Source organism: Orcinus orca, chromosome 20, assembly GCF_937001465.1.
Source record: "Orcinus orca chromosome 20, mOrcOrc1.1, whole genome shotgun sequence".
In the NCBI taxonomy this organism is placed as follows: domain Eukaryota; kingdom Metazoa; phylum Chordata; class Mammalia; order Artiodactyla; family Delphinidae; genus Orcinus; species Orcinus orca.
In genome coordinates this window covers 633,176-648,372 of record NC_064578.1, presented here as the reverse complement: position 1 = coordinate 648,372, position 15,197 = coordinate 633,176, and the positions used below count along the sequence as shown (strand labels likewise).

Genomic DNA, 15,197 nt, shown 5'->3' with positions numbered 1-15,197 from the left:
TGGAGAGGCTGCGGATGCCTGGTTGTGAGGGGGAGGTGGACACCAGAAGCCCCCTTCAGGCAAGGGTGCGGCCTGAGGGAAGAACCAGCGAGGGTGCCAAGTTCCACGGACGCCTTTATGCTCCCCACGTGGAGGGGGAACCAGGGCCCCCAGCAAAGAGGCCCACTTCCCACCACCCTCCCGTTCCTTCCCGAGACCCGTCTGCCCGTACTGGCGGGTGGCGTGTCTCTGCAGCCTGGTCACCCCTCCCGGACCAGCTGTGTCCCGGCCCTGGGAAGGGAGGCTGGCAGCAGGGGCAGGTGGTCCTGGCGGGGGTGGCCCCAGAGGAGCGGGGAGCGGCGCAGGCGGTCGGCGTCCTGCAGCGACGGGGGCAGTGCGCGGCCACGGCTCTCGGGCAGCAGCAGGACGCGCAGCAGGGCGAGGACAGCCAAGGATGGGAAGGCCACGTGTTGCAGAAAGAAGCCGTGCTGCCACGCGTGTCGGTGAGCGGGGCGGCCACCTGGCCCAGGAACCCAGCTCCCAGCACCAGGCCCAGCCCGGCACCCCTGCAAGAGGGGGCGGTGGGACACGGCCCAGCGGGGCACCCAGCGCTCCTGGGGTGGATGGCCCTTAGCAGGCCCCAGGAAGACACCTGCAGAGTCGGGGGGGGAAGCTGCCCTGGATCGAGCACTGTCCTTTCCATTAGGAAACTGAAAGTCCATTTTTGCCCTGGAATCCGACCCTGCTTGGGGGCTATCACTTCCGACCACCCACCGCTCCACTCATGAGCTGATGTGCAGACCCTTCTGCGGCCATTGTCCCCCTCGCCACCCAGGAAGAGACACCTGAACTCTGGTCCCGATGGCATGGACCTGGGGTGTGGGGAGCGTGGGGCGCACAGGCAGGGCCCTGCCCTCCAACCCTGCACTCTTCTCACCTGCTCACCATGGGGAAGACCTTGGCTGAAAAGAGGCTGCTGAGGGCGGACACTGCCTGGGAGGCCAGGAGCCCCAGGACAGAGACGGGCAGCAGCGTCCAGCCAGGCAGGTCTGGGGAGGAGGAGAGGCCCCACGCTGCCCACACTCCCTCCCTCCCCTCACCCGTGTCTCAGGGATCCGGGCCTCCCCAGCCTTCTACCTCTGCTCCTGCACTTGGGGTCAGGGGTTGCAGGCTGCCCCCGGCCACACCAAGCCCTTATATTAAGCCCCTTCACGTAGAATCTTTTTGGCCCTCACCTCTTTGGGCCTCAGTTTCCCCGGGTGCACAGTGGGGAGGTGGGTGGGGAGAGAACAGCAACCTCATGCGAATGCCTCATGCCCTGTGCCTGCCTCTCCGGGATCCCCACCACCACTGGGCAAACCCCCAGCCACACATGACAACCCTGCCAGCCTGCAGGGCCCCACACTCACACTGGGCCCCTGCAAGGAGCAGCAGGGGTGCCAGGCCCAGGACCAAGGTGCCCAGCAGCAGGACTGGGCGGCGCCCCCAGAGATCTGCTGTCAGGAGCTGGAAGACCACGGCCGCTGCCTCGAGGCTGGCCTCCAGGAAGTAGGGCCAACAGAAGGCGGGGTCACGCGTGGCCAGGTTGCGCAGGAAGCTGGCTCTGATACCCCGCCGATCAGCTTGGGAGGCAGGGCAAAGCTGCAGGCCCAGCCAGAGCCGCGGACTCTCACCCCGTGGGGAAGGCCAAGATCCCTCCCTCCCCTTCCCACCCACACCCTCCCCTCCTCACGAACTGAAGCCCAGGATGAGTCCGTTTCTCCAGGCGACGCGGGTATGCCGGAGTTCCAGGACCGAGTGGTGTCGGGGCTGGGGCTCCCTGCACACAGCACGTCCGGCTCTGCGGCCCCGGGGACATAATGGGGCATGAAGGAGGGGATGGCGCCTCTCCTCCCTCCTCCAGCGCCCAGGCCTCCCTTCTCCCTGGCTGGTCCCTTACCCGCAGCCAGGGAGCTCCCCTCCTCTGAGCTGCCTTTGGGGTCCACACCGCTGGCTTCCGCAAGGCGCCGCAAGATCTTCCTGGCTCGGGCCGGCTGCCCTGTGGCCAGCAGCCAGCAGGGAGACTCGGGGAACAGGGCTGGAGACCTGCGGGTTTGGGGTGAGGATGCCAGGGGACCTCCCGGTAGAGAAGGACCCAGTGGCGAAGCACAGTGCATGGCTCTGTGTCCCTGGGTCCCTGGCCCGTGCCCATCTTCCTGCTGCTGCATGGAGGTCAGAGGGAAGCAATGCACGTGGCCTCCACAGTGGATGTGAACCCCTCTCACTCACCCCCAAAACAGCAGCAGGAGTCCCGTGGCCAGGGAGCTCAGCCCCTGCAGCAGGCGCCAGTCTTCCAGGAGCAGGGCCAGGCCAGGCAGCGGCAGCATGCCCGCCACAGAGAAGAGGCCGCCCCCGTGGAGAATGCCAGGCAGCGCGGGGCGTCACCCAGCTCCAGGCCTGGGCAGACACAGACGGCCTGGGGCCCAGGCCTCTCGGGAGGGCTGCCCTGTCCAGGGCTGTGGTGATCAGTCGCTGGCCTGCCCAGGACCTGGACATCTGAGGCACCCGGGCCTGCCCACAAAGAGCAGAGCCCACAGAGCAAACAGCTCCCCGCCCACCTTCTGGAGAAGAGCCCTCGACTGGAGTGCCAGAAAGGCGCCCTCCAGCGGGCCAGAGGCCTAGCCTGAGTGGGCGGCCCCCAGAGCCCCCCACGGTACTCATGAGCCACATAGAAGGCTAGGGAGGCTCCTGCTGAGGCCCCCCCCACGAAGCAGCTGCAAAACCAGTAGGGTGGCAAAGCCAGTGGCCAGGGCCTTGCTGGCCCCCAGGCCCGTGGCCAGCACCGGAGCCCACAAACACAGCCCGGCGGCCAAACCTAGTGGGCAGCAGGGGACACACGTGGATTTGGGTCAGGAGGGCTCAGGGGAGGGCTGCCAGGGCAGAAGGGCAGGGGCAGCGCCTCACCGGTCACAGCCTGGGCCCAGGAGGACACAGCCCAGCAACCAGCCCAGGAGGTAGTCCACCTGCTCCAGGGGCACCTTGCAGCCGTCCTCACACACGAGGTTCCACTGTAGGGGATACCAGTCACCTGTCAGCTAGCCAGGACCCCTACCCCCGCTGGAGTTCCCAGAATATCACGCTGGAAGGGACCCTAGGTATCCTGTTCCGATTCCTCCCTGGAGACAAGGGGAAACAGGTAGAGAGACCAGGGACTTACTTGCTCAGGACTCAGGATCACATGGCATGGCCTCCTGACCCTGGTGGTCTTCACATGGAACTGGACAATTCCTGGTCTGAGCCCCCAGGTGGTAGAGGCCTGGGGTCCCCAGGACACCCGCATGGAGCCCCAAGTCTGGTTTCTCCTTTGCTCTGCACGGGGTTGCACCTGCCTTTCTCCGGCCATCACTCTGCTGCCAGGCTGGCCCCAGGGCCTCTCCTGCCCTTCCCCTGGCCTGTGCACCTCGAGAGCCACTCCTGGAACAGGCTGCAGGGCCACGCCCACCAGCTTTTCCCGGCCAAGGGCCCTTTTCCCGGGCTACTCTGTGTCTTCTCCTCAAGCTTGACACACCCTTTTGGGTCACACTACGTCAGAGTTTTTATTTTAAAATCCGACTGCTTGTGAAAGCTGGTGGGCGAGGATCCATCACTACACCAAACAGGTGGCCAGAAGGAGGAAGCCCAGCCGGTTCAGGGCCCCAGGTGGGCCCGGCAGGGATGTGGCAACCCTGTCCAAGCTTCCACCCGGGGCCCTTCCTCCCAGGGGCAGGGGGTGGGGCTGCGGGCAGAGGCTGCCAAGAGGAAGGCAGGGTGGGCTGGCCTAGCCAGAGGAGGGGGAGGGAGGCCCCGTTACCCGCTCCGCGTCCTTGGCGTCCCTGCCCCTAGGCCAGCCTGCACACACCTTACAGGTGGGAGGTCTGCTCTTCAAAAACGGAAGTGACCCAATCACTCTCTTGATTCAGTGTCTTGGGAGCCCAGCCTGAACACCTGCATAGCCCAAAGCCACAGGTTGCTAGAATGTTCATGGCACCGAAGGGAACTCCAGGCCCTGCTGACCGCTGGGCACCTACCTGCTCAAACCTTCAGCTTACCGCCCCCCTCCCGGACTGCCTGCCCACCTTGGCAGCACCCAGCCTCGGACTCTGCCTTTAGGCCCGGCACCCTGCCTATGGACACCTGCTGCACCGTCAGACAGGAGGGGGCTGAGCCCCGCGCAGTCGAAAGCCCCAGTACCACAGCCCCGGTCGATCAAGGGCCGAAGACCGAGGCGGGACTGGAGGAGGGGGAACAGAGGAAGGGCGCTGAGGGCAGGGGGACGGAAGGAGGGGGAGACAGAGCAGGGAAGCAGAGGACGGGGCGGGGGACGGAGGGGCAGGTGCAGAAGACCTGGGTGACCGGGCTGCGCAGCAGGCCGGCGGCGGGCAGCGCGTAGCGCCAGCCGCGCGTGCAGGACCGCGTGCCGTTGGGGCGGACGCGGGGCGCGGGCTCGGGGTAGCTCAGCGGCAGGCAGGGGCCGGGGGCGAGCGCGGGGTCCGGACCGCAGTGGTTTGCGGGCAGCGCGGTGAGCAGCAGCTCCGAGCCCAGCGCCAACCCCAGCGCCACGCACGGCAGCCACGAGGCGGCGGCCAGCAGGCACCGGGACCGGCCGAAGCCGCCCGCCGCGCGCAGCACCCGCGCCTCCAGCTCCGTCCCAGGGCTCTGCACTCCGGCTGCCGGCGGGGCGGGGCCTGAGAGAGAAGGTACCTGAGGGGCGGGGCCTGAGAGGGCGCGGCCCCATAGGGGCGGTGTCTGCGCTCTGGAGGCCGGCGGATCGGGGCCTGGGCGGGGCCCGGAGAGAGGCGGGGCCGGAGAGCGGCGGTATCGGCTGGGTGGAGCCCTGGAAGGCAAAGCAGGCCGCCGGGCGGGGCCTGGGCCGAGGGGCGGGACGGATGGGGTGTGGCCTGGAGCGGGCTGGGGGCGGGGCCATCGAGGGCCGGGCAGGTGAGGGGCCTGGCCGTGGACGCGGGGGCGTGGTCAGCGAGACGTACTAGCACGGAGCGTGGCGTGGGGCCGCGGCCTTCGAGGCGCTTTGGAGCGCTCGAGGTCCGACCGGCGTCGGAGCAGGAAGGAGGTCCGGCCAGGCTTGCGTAGCGCGGGCCACCACTGCTCCCCGGCGGCCGGCCGCGGCGCTGCAGCCAGGGAGGGAGCGCCTCCGGCCGTCCAGCTCGGACCGTCCAGCTCGAACCCTAACCCGTCCAGCTCCCTTCGTCCTCCGGGGACCGTCCTGCGTGGCCACCGGTCTGCAGCCCCGGCGGAGCGTGGTGGCCGGAAAGGAGAGGCCCCACTCGGTGCTGCGCGTCCTCAGAAGTTTGAGGGTTATCGTAGGGTTATTCGGCAAAACGAGCTTCCAAGTGACTTTATCCCGCGCTGGTCCTCCTGTGAGCTTGGCTCGGAATACGCTGCACTTCGGCTTAGCCGACACCGTCACCCTGGAGGGTCTCCATCCCAGGAACAAGGTCAGTCGCGTTTGCTTTTCACTTTTCGTTTTCGCAGGGAGGAAAGTTAAAACAGGTCCTATAGATTATGCTTAACTGTTTTTAATTGAAGAAGAATTCACATAACATGAAACTAACCATTTAAGGTACCACCACCACCTTTATCAAGTTCCAGTATATTATCACCACCACGGAAGAAAACCTGGTACCCATTAAGTAATGATTAAGTGATCACTCCCTAGCCCTCCCTCTTCAGCCACCTGGCAACCGCCCGCCATACAACACGTGGCCTTTGAGATCTGGCTTCCTTCACTTAGAGTAATGTTTTCAAGGTTCACCCACATTGTAGCAGGTGTCAGGACTTCATTCTCTTTTACGGCTGAATAATGTTCCATTATATGTCACATTTTGCTTATCCATTCATCTGTTGATGGACGTTTAGGTTGCTTCCACTTCTTGCCTATTGTGACTTCTGTACAAGTGTTTGACTCCCTGTTTTCAGTTCTTTTGGGTGTATACCTAGGAGTGGAATTGCTGGGTCATGTGGTGAGTCTGTGTTTAATTTTTTGAGGACTCGCCAAGCCGTTTTCCACAGTGGTTGCCTATTTTGCATTCCCACTAGCAATATATGACGGTTCCAGTTTCTCCACCTCCTCGCCAACACCTGTTTTCTCTTAAAAAAACAAAAGCCAAAAAAAAAAAAACAGAACTGGCCCCATCCTGGTTGGTGTGAAATATCTCACTGAGGTGTTTGTTTGTTTTTTGCCACGTGGGAAGGCTTGTGGGATTACAGTTCCCCTAAGAGGGATCGAACCCGGGCCCTAGCAGTTGAAAGTTTACTTAGGTTTTGATTTGCATTTTCTTAGTGGCTAGTGATGTTGAGCATCTTTCCATGTGCTTGTTGGATGTGTGTTTGTCTTTGGAGAAGTCACTGTTCAAATCCCTTGCCCATTTTTTACTTGGGTTGCATGCCTTTTTGTTGTTCAGTTGTAAGAATTCTTTACGTATGCTGGATACTAGACAGCATTAGATACATGATGTGCAAATATTTTCTCCCGTCCTGTAGGTTGTCTTTTCACTTTCTTGATTGTGTCTTTTGATGCACAAAAGTTTTTAACGCTGATGAGTTTCAATTAATTTTTTCTTTATGCTCATGCTTGCAGTGTCATATGTAAGAAGCCATTACCAAATTCAAGATCATGAAGATTTACACCTGTGTTTCCTTCTAATCGTTTTATAGTTTCAGCTCTTAGATTTAAGGCTTTGATCCAATTTAATTTTTTTTTTTTTTTTTTTTTTTTTTTTTTTTTGCGGTACGCGGGCCTCTCACCGCCGTGGCCTCTCCCGTTGCAGAGCACAGGCTCCGGACGCGCAGGCTCAGCGGCCATGGCTCACGGGCCCAGCCGCTCCGCGGCACGCGGGATCCTCCCGGACCAGGGCACAAACCTGCGTCCCCCGCATCGGCAGACGGACTCTAAACCGCTGCGCCACCAGGGAAGCCCCTTGAGTTAATTTTTATATGGTATGTGATAAGGGTTCAACTTCATTGTTTTGCATGTGGATATCCAGATTTCCCAGCACCATTTGTTGAAAGGCCTATCCTTTCCGCATTAAATTGTGTTGGCACCCTTGATGAAGCCAGTTGTATGGTTAATATCTGGACTCTCAGTTTTATTCCAAGGATCCCTGTGTCTGACCTCATGCCAGAAGCATAATGTCTTGAGAACTGGAGCTGTGTAGTATGTTTTGGAATTGAGAGGTGTGGGTCCTCCAACTCTGTTCTTTTTAAGATTGTTTCTGCTATTTATTTTTCACTAGCAACTCCATATGAATTTTAGGATCACTTTTTCTATTTCTGCAAAAAAAGAATGTTGGGATTTTAGTAGGGATTGTGTTGAATCTATAGAATGCTTGGGGAATATTGCCATCTTAACAATATTAAGTCTCACAAGATGTCTTTCCATTTATTTAAGTCACCTTTAACGTCTTTCAGGAGGGTTTTGTGGTTTGGGGTATACAGATCTTGGACTTGATGGAATTTATTCCCAAGTATTTTATTATTTTTGATGCTATTGTAAGTGAGGTTACCTTATAAATTTCCTTCTCAGATTGTTCATTGCTAGTGTATAGACGTACAAGTCGTTAAAAACTACTGATCTGGTGTCCGACAATTTTGCTGGATTTCTTTATTAGGACTTTCTACACATGACATCAAGTCATCTGCAAATAGAGATAGTTTTACTTCTTCCTGTCTAATTTGAATGCCTTTTCTTTCTTTCTCTGACTAGAACTTTTACTATAATATTGAATAGAAGTGGTGAAAATGGACATCCTTGTCTTGTTCCAGATTTTAGAGGAAGAATTTTCAGTCTTTCATCACTGATTATTATATTAGCTTTGGGTATTTGGGATATTAGCTTGGGGCCTGCTGAGGTATTCTCCTTCTATTCCTTTTTTTTTTTTTAAGATTTATTATTTATTTATTTTTATTAATTTTTGGTTGCGTCTGTTCTTAGTTGCGGCACGTGGGATATTCGTTGAGGCATGCGGGATCTTTCATTGTGGTGCGTGGGCTCTTCATTGCGGTGCGCGGGCTTCTCTCTAGTTGTGCTGTGCGGATTTTGTCTCCTCTAGTTGTGGCGCCTGGGCACCAGGGTGCGTGGGCTCTGCAGTTTGTGGCACGCAGGCTCTCTAGTTGAGGCGCTCGAGCTCAGTAGTTGTGGCACGCGGGCTTAGCTGACCCGCAGCATGTGGGATATTAGTTCCGTGACTAAGGATCGAACTTGCATCCCCTGCATTGGAAGGCGGATTCTTTACCACTGGACCACCAGGGAAGTCCCTACTCCTGGTTTTAAAACGTTTTATCATGAAATGATGCTGAATTTTATCGAATACTTTTTCTGCATTAATTGAGATGATCATGTATTTTTTCCCTTCCTTCTATTCATGTGGTGTATTACATTGATTGATTTTTGTGTGTGGAACCACCCTTCTCATTCCTCAGATAAATCCCGCATGATCATGGTGTATAATCATTTTAATGTGCTGCTGGATTCAGCATGCTAGTATTTCCTTTCTTTTTTAAAAAATATTTTATTGATTTATAGCTGATTTACAATGTTGTGTTAGTTTTGGGTGTACAGCAGAGTGATTCAGTTATACATATACACATATACACTCTTTTTCAAATTCTTTTCTCATAGAGATTATCACAGAATATTGAGTAGTGGTCCCTGTGCTATACAGTAGGTTCTTGTTGGTTATTTAATATACAGTAGTGTGTGTATGTTAATCCTAAGCTCCTGATTTATCCCCCCGCCCCGTCTCCCCTTTGGTAACCATACATTTGTTTCCGATATCTGTAAGTCCATTTCTGTTTTGTAAATAAGTTCATTTGTATCATTTTTAAAAATTAGATTCCGCATATGAGTGATATTTGCTAGTATTTTCTTGAGGTCATTTGCATCTATCCATAAGATACTGGTCTGTAGTTTTTTTCTTTGGTGTCTTTGTCTGACTTTGGAATCAGGATTATGCTATCCTCATAACTTAGGGCACGTCCAATAACTTCAGAGGTGTTCCTTCCTCTTCTGCTTTTTTGCAAGAGTTTGGAGTGGATTCGTGTTAATTCCTTAATGTTTGGTGGGATTCACCTGTGAAGCCGTCTGTTCCTGGGCTTGCTTCCTTGGGATGTTTTTGATTACTGACTCAGTCTCTTTATTTCTTACAGATCTATTCTTATTTCTTCGTGGGTCAGTTTGGGTAATTTGTGTGTTTCTAGGTATTTGTCCATTTCATATAGGTTTTCTAATATACTGCCGTTGTTTATTGTGGAACCTTTCCTTATTTCTGCCAAACCCATAGTAACGTCCCCTTGTTCACTACTGATTATAGTGATTTGAGTCTTCTCTTTTTTCTTAGCCTCCATAAAGAATTGTCCACTTAATTGATCCTTTCAAAGAACCCGCTTGTTTTGCTGATTCTGTTATTTCATGTATCTCCACTCCAATCTTTATCCTTTAAACTAAACCCAAAGCCTCACTTCTACTGCCTTTGGGTTTAGTTTTCTCTTCTTTTTCTTGTTCCTTAAGGTGTGAAGTTGGGTTATTGATTTCATTGTTTTTTGTGTAGCAGGCATTTACATCTATAAGCTTCCCTTGGAGTACTGTATTCACTGCATCCTATAAGTTTTTCATTTTCTATAGTTTCCAAGAATTTCCAAAATTTCCTTTGTGATTTCTTCTTTGACTCATTGGTTATTTAAGAGTGTGTTCTTTAATTTCCACGTGTTTGGAATTTTCCACTTTCCTTTCTGTTACTGATTTCTAACTGCATTCCGATGTGGTCAGAGAAGATCATTTGTGTTATTTCAGTCTTTTCAGATTTACTGGGACTTGTTTCATGGCCTAGTGAGTTATCTGTTCTTGAGAATGTTCCATGTACACATGAGAAGAATGTTTATTCTGCTGTTGTTGGGTGAAATGTTCTGTGTATGTCTGTTAGATGTAACTAGTTTATAGTGTTCAAGTCCTCCATTTCCTTACTGAATTTCTGTCCAGTTGTCCCATCCATTATGAAAGTGGGGAATTGATGTTTCCAACTATTGTTATAGAACTATCTATTTCTCCCTTCAGTTCTGTCAGGTTTTAGATCATACGTTTTGGGGCTCTGTAATTTGGTGTGTATATGTTTATGATTTTTATATCTCCTTGATGGAGATATATATATATATATATATATATATATATAAAATCTTAAAAAATCAATATATAATGTTTTTCATTGATTCTTGTAACAAATCAATATATAATGACTTTCACTGATTCTTGTAACAATTTTTAAATCATCAATATATAATGTCTTTTTAAAAATCAATATATAGGGCTTCCCTGGTGGCACAATGGTTGAGAGTCCGCCTGCCGATGCAGGGGACACGGGTTCGTGCCCCGGTCCGGGAAGATCCCACATGCCATGGAGCGGCTGGGCCCGTGAGCCATGGCCGCTGAGCCTGCGCGTCCGGAGCCTGTGCTCCGCAACGGGAGAGGCTGCAACAGTGAGAGGCCCGCGTACCGCAAAAAAAAAAAAAAAAAAAAAAAAATTCAATATATAATGTCTTTCGTTGATTCTTGTAACAATTTTTAAGTTACATTCTGTTTTGTCTGATAATAGTATAGCCACCCCAGCCCTCTTTTGGATTTACTGCTACATTTATTTGTTTTATGTATGTCTTCTGTGTGTTTCTTTGTTGTTGTTGTTCCTTAGTTCTTCCATTACTGTCTGCTTTTGTATTTAGTTAATTTTTTTAAGTATACCATCTTGAATCCATTTTCTTTTTCCATATGCTTTTAGTTATTTGTTTGTGGTTACCTTGGGGATTACAGTTAACATCTTATGACAACCTAGGTTAAACTTATTTAAATAATACCATTTAAAAATACCATTTTTGTATTATATAAATAATACCAATTAGTTTCAATAATATACAAATACCCTGCTCCTGTATATCTCTGTTCCTCCTTTATTTTTTAAATTATTTTTTAATTAATTTTTTTAATTTTTTAATTTTTTATTTTTTAATTAATTAATTTATTTGTTTATTTTTGGCTGTGTTGGGTCTTTGTTGCTGTGTGCAGGCTTTCTCTAGTTTCAGCGAGCAGGGGCTACTGTTCTTTGCGGTGCCTGGGCTTCTCATTTTCATGGCTTCTCTTGTTGCAGAACACGGGCTCTAGGTGCGTGGGCTTCAGTAGTTGTGGCATGCAGGCTTTAGTAGTTGTGGCTCGCGGGCTCTAGAGCGCAGGCTTAGTAGTTGTGGTGCACGGGCTTAGTTGCTCCACGGCGTGTGGGATCTTCCTGGGCCAGGGATTGAACCCGTGTACCCTGCATTGGCAGACGGATTCTTAACCACTGCACCACCAGGGAAGCCCCTCTGTCCCTCCTTTAGATTGCTATTTTCACAGATTACATCTTTATATATTGTGTTCAAAGATTTATAATGATTATTGTGTGCATTTGTCTATTAAATAATATTAGAAAAAGTGGAGTCATAAACCAAAGTTCAATAATAGTGGCTTTTATGCTTACCTATGTATTTACCTTTACTATTTGCTATTGACTGAATTGTGTCCCCCAAAATTCATGTGTTGAAGCCCCAACCCGCAATGGGATGGTGTTTGGAGACGGAGCCTTTGGGGGTGATTAGGTATTGAGGGTAGAGCTCTCAGGATGTGATTAGTGCTCTTAATAAGAAGAGACACAAGAGAGATCTCTTTCTCTCGCTCCACCATGTGAGGACACAACAAGAAATTGGCCTTTTGCAAGCCTGGACGAGGACCCTCACCAATCTGCCGGCACTTTGATCTCAGGCTTCCCAGCCTCCAGACTGAGGAGTAAATGTTGTTTAAGCCCCTCAGCCTGTGATAAAATGTTGCGGCATCCGAGTTGACTAAGACACTGGTGTTCCTTATCTTACTTATGGCTTTGAATCGCAGTCTAGCATCGTTTCATTTCACCGTTAAGGACTCCTTTAACATTTCCGTAGAGCAGGTCTGGTGGCAGTGAACTATTCCAGCTTTTGTTTATCTGGAAGTGTCTTAATTTCTCTTTCATTCTTTTTTTTTGGTTTATCGATATATTTTTTGTTGAAGTATAGTTGACTGACAGTGTTGTGTTAATTTCTGCTGTACGGCAAAGTGATTCAGTTATATATATATATATACATATATATATATATATATACACATATATACATACACACATTTTTTAATATTCTTTTGCCCTGTGATTTATCACAGGATATTGAGTATAGTTCTCTGTGCTATACAGTAGGAACATGTTGCTTATCTATTCCATATAGAAAAGCTTACATCTGCTCACCCCAATCTCCCACTCCATCCCTCCCCTAAACCCCTCCCCTTTGGCAAACACCAGTCTGTTCTCTGTGTCCGTGATTCTGTTTCTGTTTCATAGATAGGCTCATTTGTGTCATCTTTTAGATTCCATATATAAGTGATATCATGTGGTATTTGTCTTTCTCTTTCTGATCTACCTCACTTAGTATGATAATCTTTAGTTGCATCCATGTTGCTGCAAATGGCATTATTTTGTTGTTTTTTTACAGCTGAGTAATATTCCATTGTATATATGTACCACATCTTCTGTTCATCTGTCGGTGGACCTTTTGGTTGTTTCTGTGTCTTGGCTATTGTAACTAGTGCTGCAGTGAACGTTGGGGTGCATGTATATTTTCAAATGATAGTTTTCTCTGGATATATGGCCAGGAGTGGGATTGCTAGATCGTATGGTAATTCTATTTTTAGTTTTGTGAGGAACCTTCATACTGTTTTCCACAGTGGCTGCACCAACTTAACATTCCCACCAACAGTGTAGGAGGATTCACTTTCCTCCACACCGTCTCCAGCATTTGTTGTTTGTAGACTTTTTAATGATGGCCATTCTGACTGGTGTGAGGTGGTACCTCGTAGTTTTGATTTGCATTTCTGTAATCATTAGCAGTGTTGAGCATCTCTTCACGTGCCTATTGGCCATCTGTATTTCTTCTTTGGAGAAATGTCTATTTAGGTCTTCTGCCCATTTTTCAATTGGGCTGTTTTGTTGTTGTTGTGGGGTTGTATGAGCTCTTTGTATCTTTTGTAAATGAAGCCCTTGGCGGTCACATCATTTGTAAATATTTTCACTCATTCTGTAGGTGGTTTTTTTTGTTTTATTTATGGTTTCCTTTGCTGTACAAAAGCTTGTAAGTTTGATTGGGTCTCATTTGTTTATTTTTGTTTTATTTATGGTTTTTTTTGTTTTATTTATGGTTTTTTTTATTTATTTGTATTTATTTGTATTTATTTGTATTTATTTGTATTTGTTTGTATTTATTTGTTTTTATTTGTATTTGTATTTATTTGTTTGTATTTATTTATTTGTAAATATTTTCACTCATTCTGTAGGTGGTTTTTTTTGTTTTATTTATGGTTTCCTTTGCTGTACAAAAGCTTGTAAGTTTGATTGGGTCTCATTTGTTTATTTTTGTTTTTATTTCTATTGCCTCGGGAGACTGACTTAAGACAACATTGGTACGATTTATGTCAGAGAATGTTTTGCCTGTGATCTCTTCTAGGAGCTTTGTGGTGTTAGGTCTTATGTTGAAGTCTTTAAGCCATTTTGAGTTCATTTTTGTGCATGGTGTGAGGGTGTGTTCTAACTTCATTGATTTACACGCAGCTCTCCAACTTTCCCAACACCACTTGCCGAAGAGCCTGTCTTTTTCCCATTGTATATTCTTGCCTCTTTTGTCAAACATTAATTGACTGTAGGTGTGTAGGTTTATTTCTGGGCTCTCTATTCTGTTCCCTTGACCCATATATCTGTTTTTGTGCCAATACCATGCTGTTTTGATTACTGTAGCTTTGTAGTATTGCCTGAAGTCTGGGAGGGTTATACCTCCTGCTTTGTTCTTTTCCTTCAGGATTGCTTTGGCAATTCTGGGACTTTTATAGTTGCATGTGAATTTTAGGAATACCTGTTCTAGTTCTGTGAAACATGTCATGGGTAATTTGATAGGGATCACATTAAATCTGTAGATTGCTTTGGGTAGTATGGCCATTTTAAGAATATTAATTCTTCCAGTCCAAGAACATGGGATATCTTTCCATTTCTTTGAATCATCTTCAATTTCTTTTATTAATGTTTCATAGTTCTCAGTATATAAGTTTTTCACCTCCTTGGTCAGGTTTATTCCTAAGTATTTTATTTTTGGAGGTGCTATTTTTTAAATAAATTTATTTTATTTATTTATTTTTGGCTGCCCTGGGTCTTTGTTGCTGCGTGCGGGCTTTCTCTAGTTGCGGCAAGCGGGGGCTACTCTTCATTGTGTTGCAAGTGCTTCTCATTGTGGTGGTTTCTCTTGTTCCGGAGCATGGGCTCTAGGTGCATGGGCTTCAGTAGTTGTGGCACGAGGGCTCAGTAGTTGTGGCTCACAGGCTTAGTTGCTCTGTGGCATGTGGGATCTTCCCAGGCCAGGGATCAAACCAGTGTACCCTGCATTGGCAGGCGGATTCTTAACCACTGCACCACCGGGGAAGTCCCTGGGGGTGAGATTTTAAATGGTTTTTTTTTTTTACATTCCCTTTCTGATATTTTATTGTTGGTGTAAAGAAATGCAACCAATTTCTGTATGTAATCTTGTATCCTGGTACCTTGCTGAATTCATTTATTAGTTCTGGTAGTTTTTGTGTGGAGTCTGAAGGGTTTTCTATATATAGTATCATATCACCTGCATATAATGACAATTTTACCTCTTCCTTTCCAATTTGAATATCTTCTGTTTCTTTTCTTATCTCATAACTGTGGCTAGGATTTCCAATACTATGTTGAATAGAAGAGGTGAGAGTGGGCATCCTTGTCTTGTTCCAGATTTTTGCAGGAAGGTTTTCAGCTTTTCACCATTGAGTATTATATTGGCTGTGGGTGGGACTTCCCTGGCGGTCCAGTGGTTAAGACTCTGCGCTTCCAAGGCAGGGGGCATAGGCTCGATCCCTGGCCGGGGAACTAAGATCTCACATGCTGCCTGGCGCAGCCAAAAAAAAAAGAAAGTCATGATATATCGGTTGTGGGTTTGTTGTGAAGAGCTTTTATTATGTTATGTTCCTTTTTTACCCACTTTAGTGAGAGTTTTAATCATGAATGGATGCTGAATTTTGTCAAATGCTTTTTCTGCATCTATTGAGATGATCGTGTGGTTTTTGTCTTTTCTTTTATTTA

General features: G+C 49.0%; 1 protein-coding gene and 1 long non-coding RNA gene across 2 annotated transcripts in view; one reads left to right on the top strand and one right to left on the bottom strand.

Annotated features, from left to right (window-relative positions):
• Positions 1-6: 6 nt before the first annotated feature.
• Positions 7-4,637, bottom strand: SLC22A31 (solute carrier family 22 member 31). Its single transcript, XM_049702848.1, is given in 12 exon segments — positions 7-469; positions 472-545; positions 917-1,028; positions 1,389-1,592; positions 1,701-1,817; positions 1,919-2,064; positions 2,248-2,374; positions 2,377-2,710; positions 2,712-2,802; positions 2,804-2,833; positions 2,923-3,026; positions 3,176-4,637. Coding segments are annotated over 12 exon segments (1,755 nt in total). The 5' UTR covers positions 3,362-4,637; the 3' UTR covers positions 7-239.
• Positions 4,638-4,953: 316 nt separating this feature from the next.
• Positions 4,954-15,197, top strand: part of LOC117196687 (uncharacterized) — a 51,820-nt gene continuing 41,576 nt past the window's right edge. The window contains exon 1 of the long non-coding RNA XR_007474084.1: positions 4,954-5,450. This is a non-coding gene — a long non-coding RNA (uncharacterized LOC117196687). The remainder of the gene's footprint in view (positions 5,451-15,197) is intronic.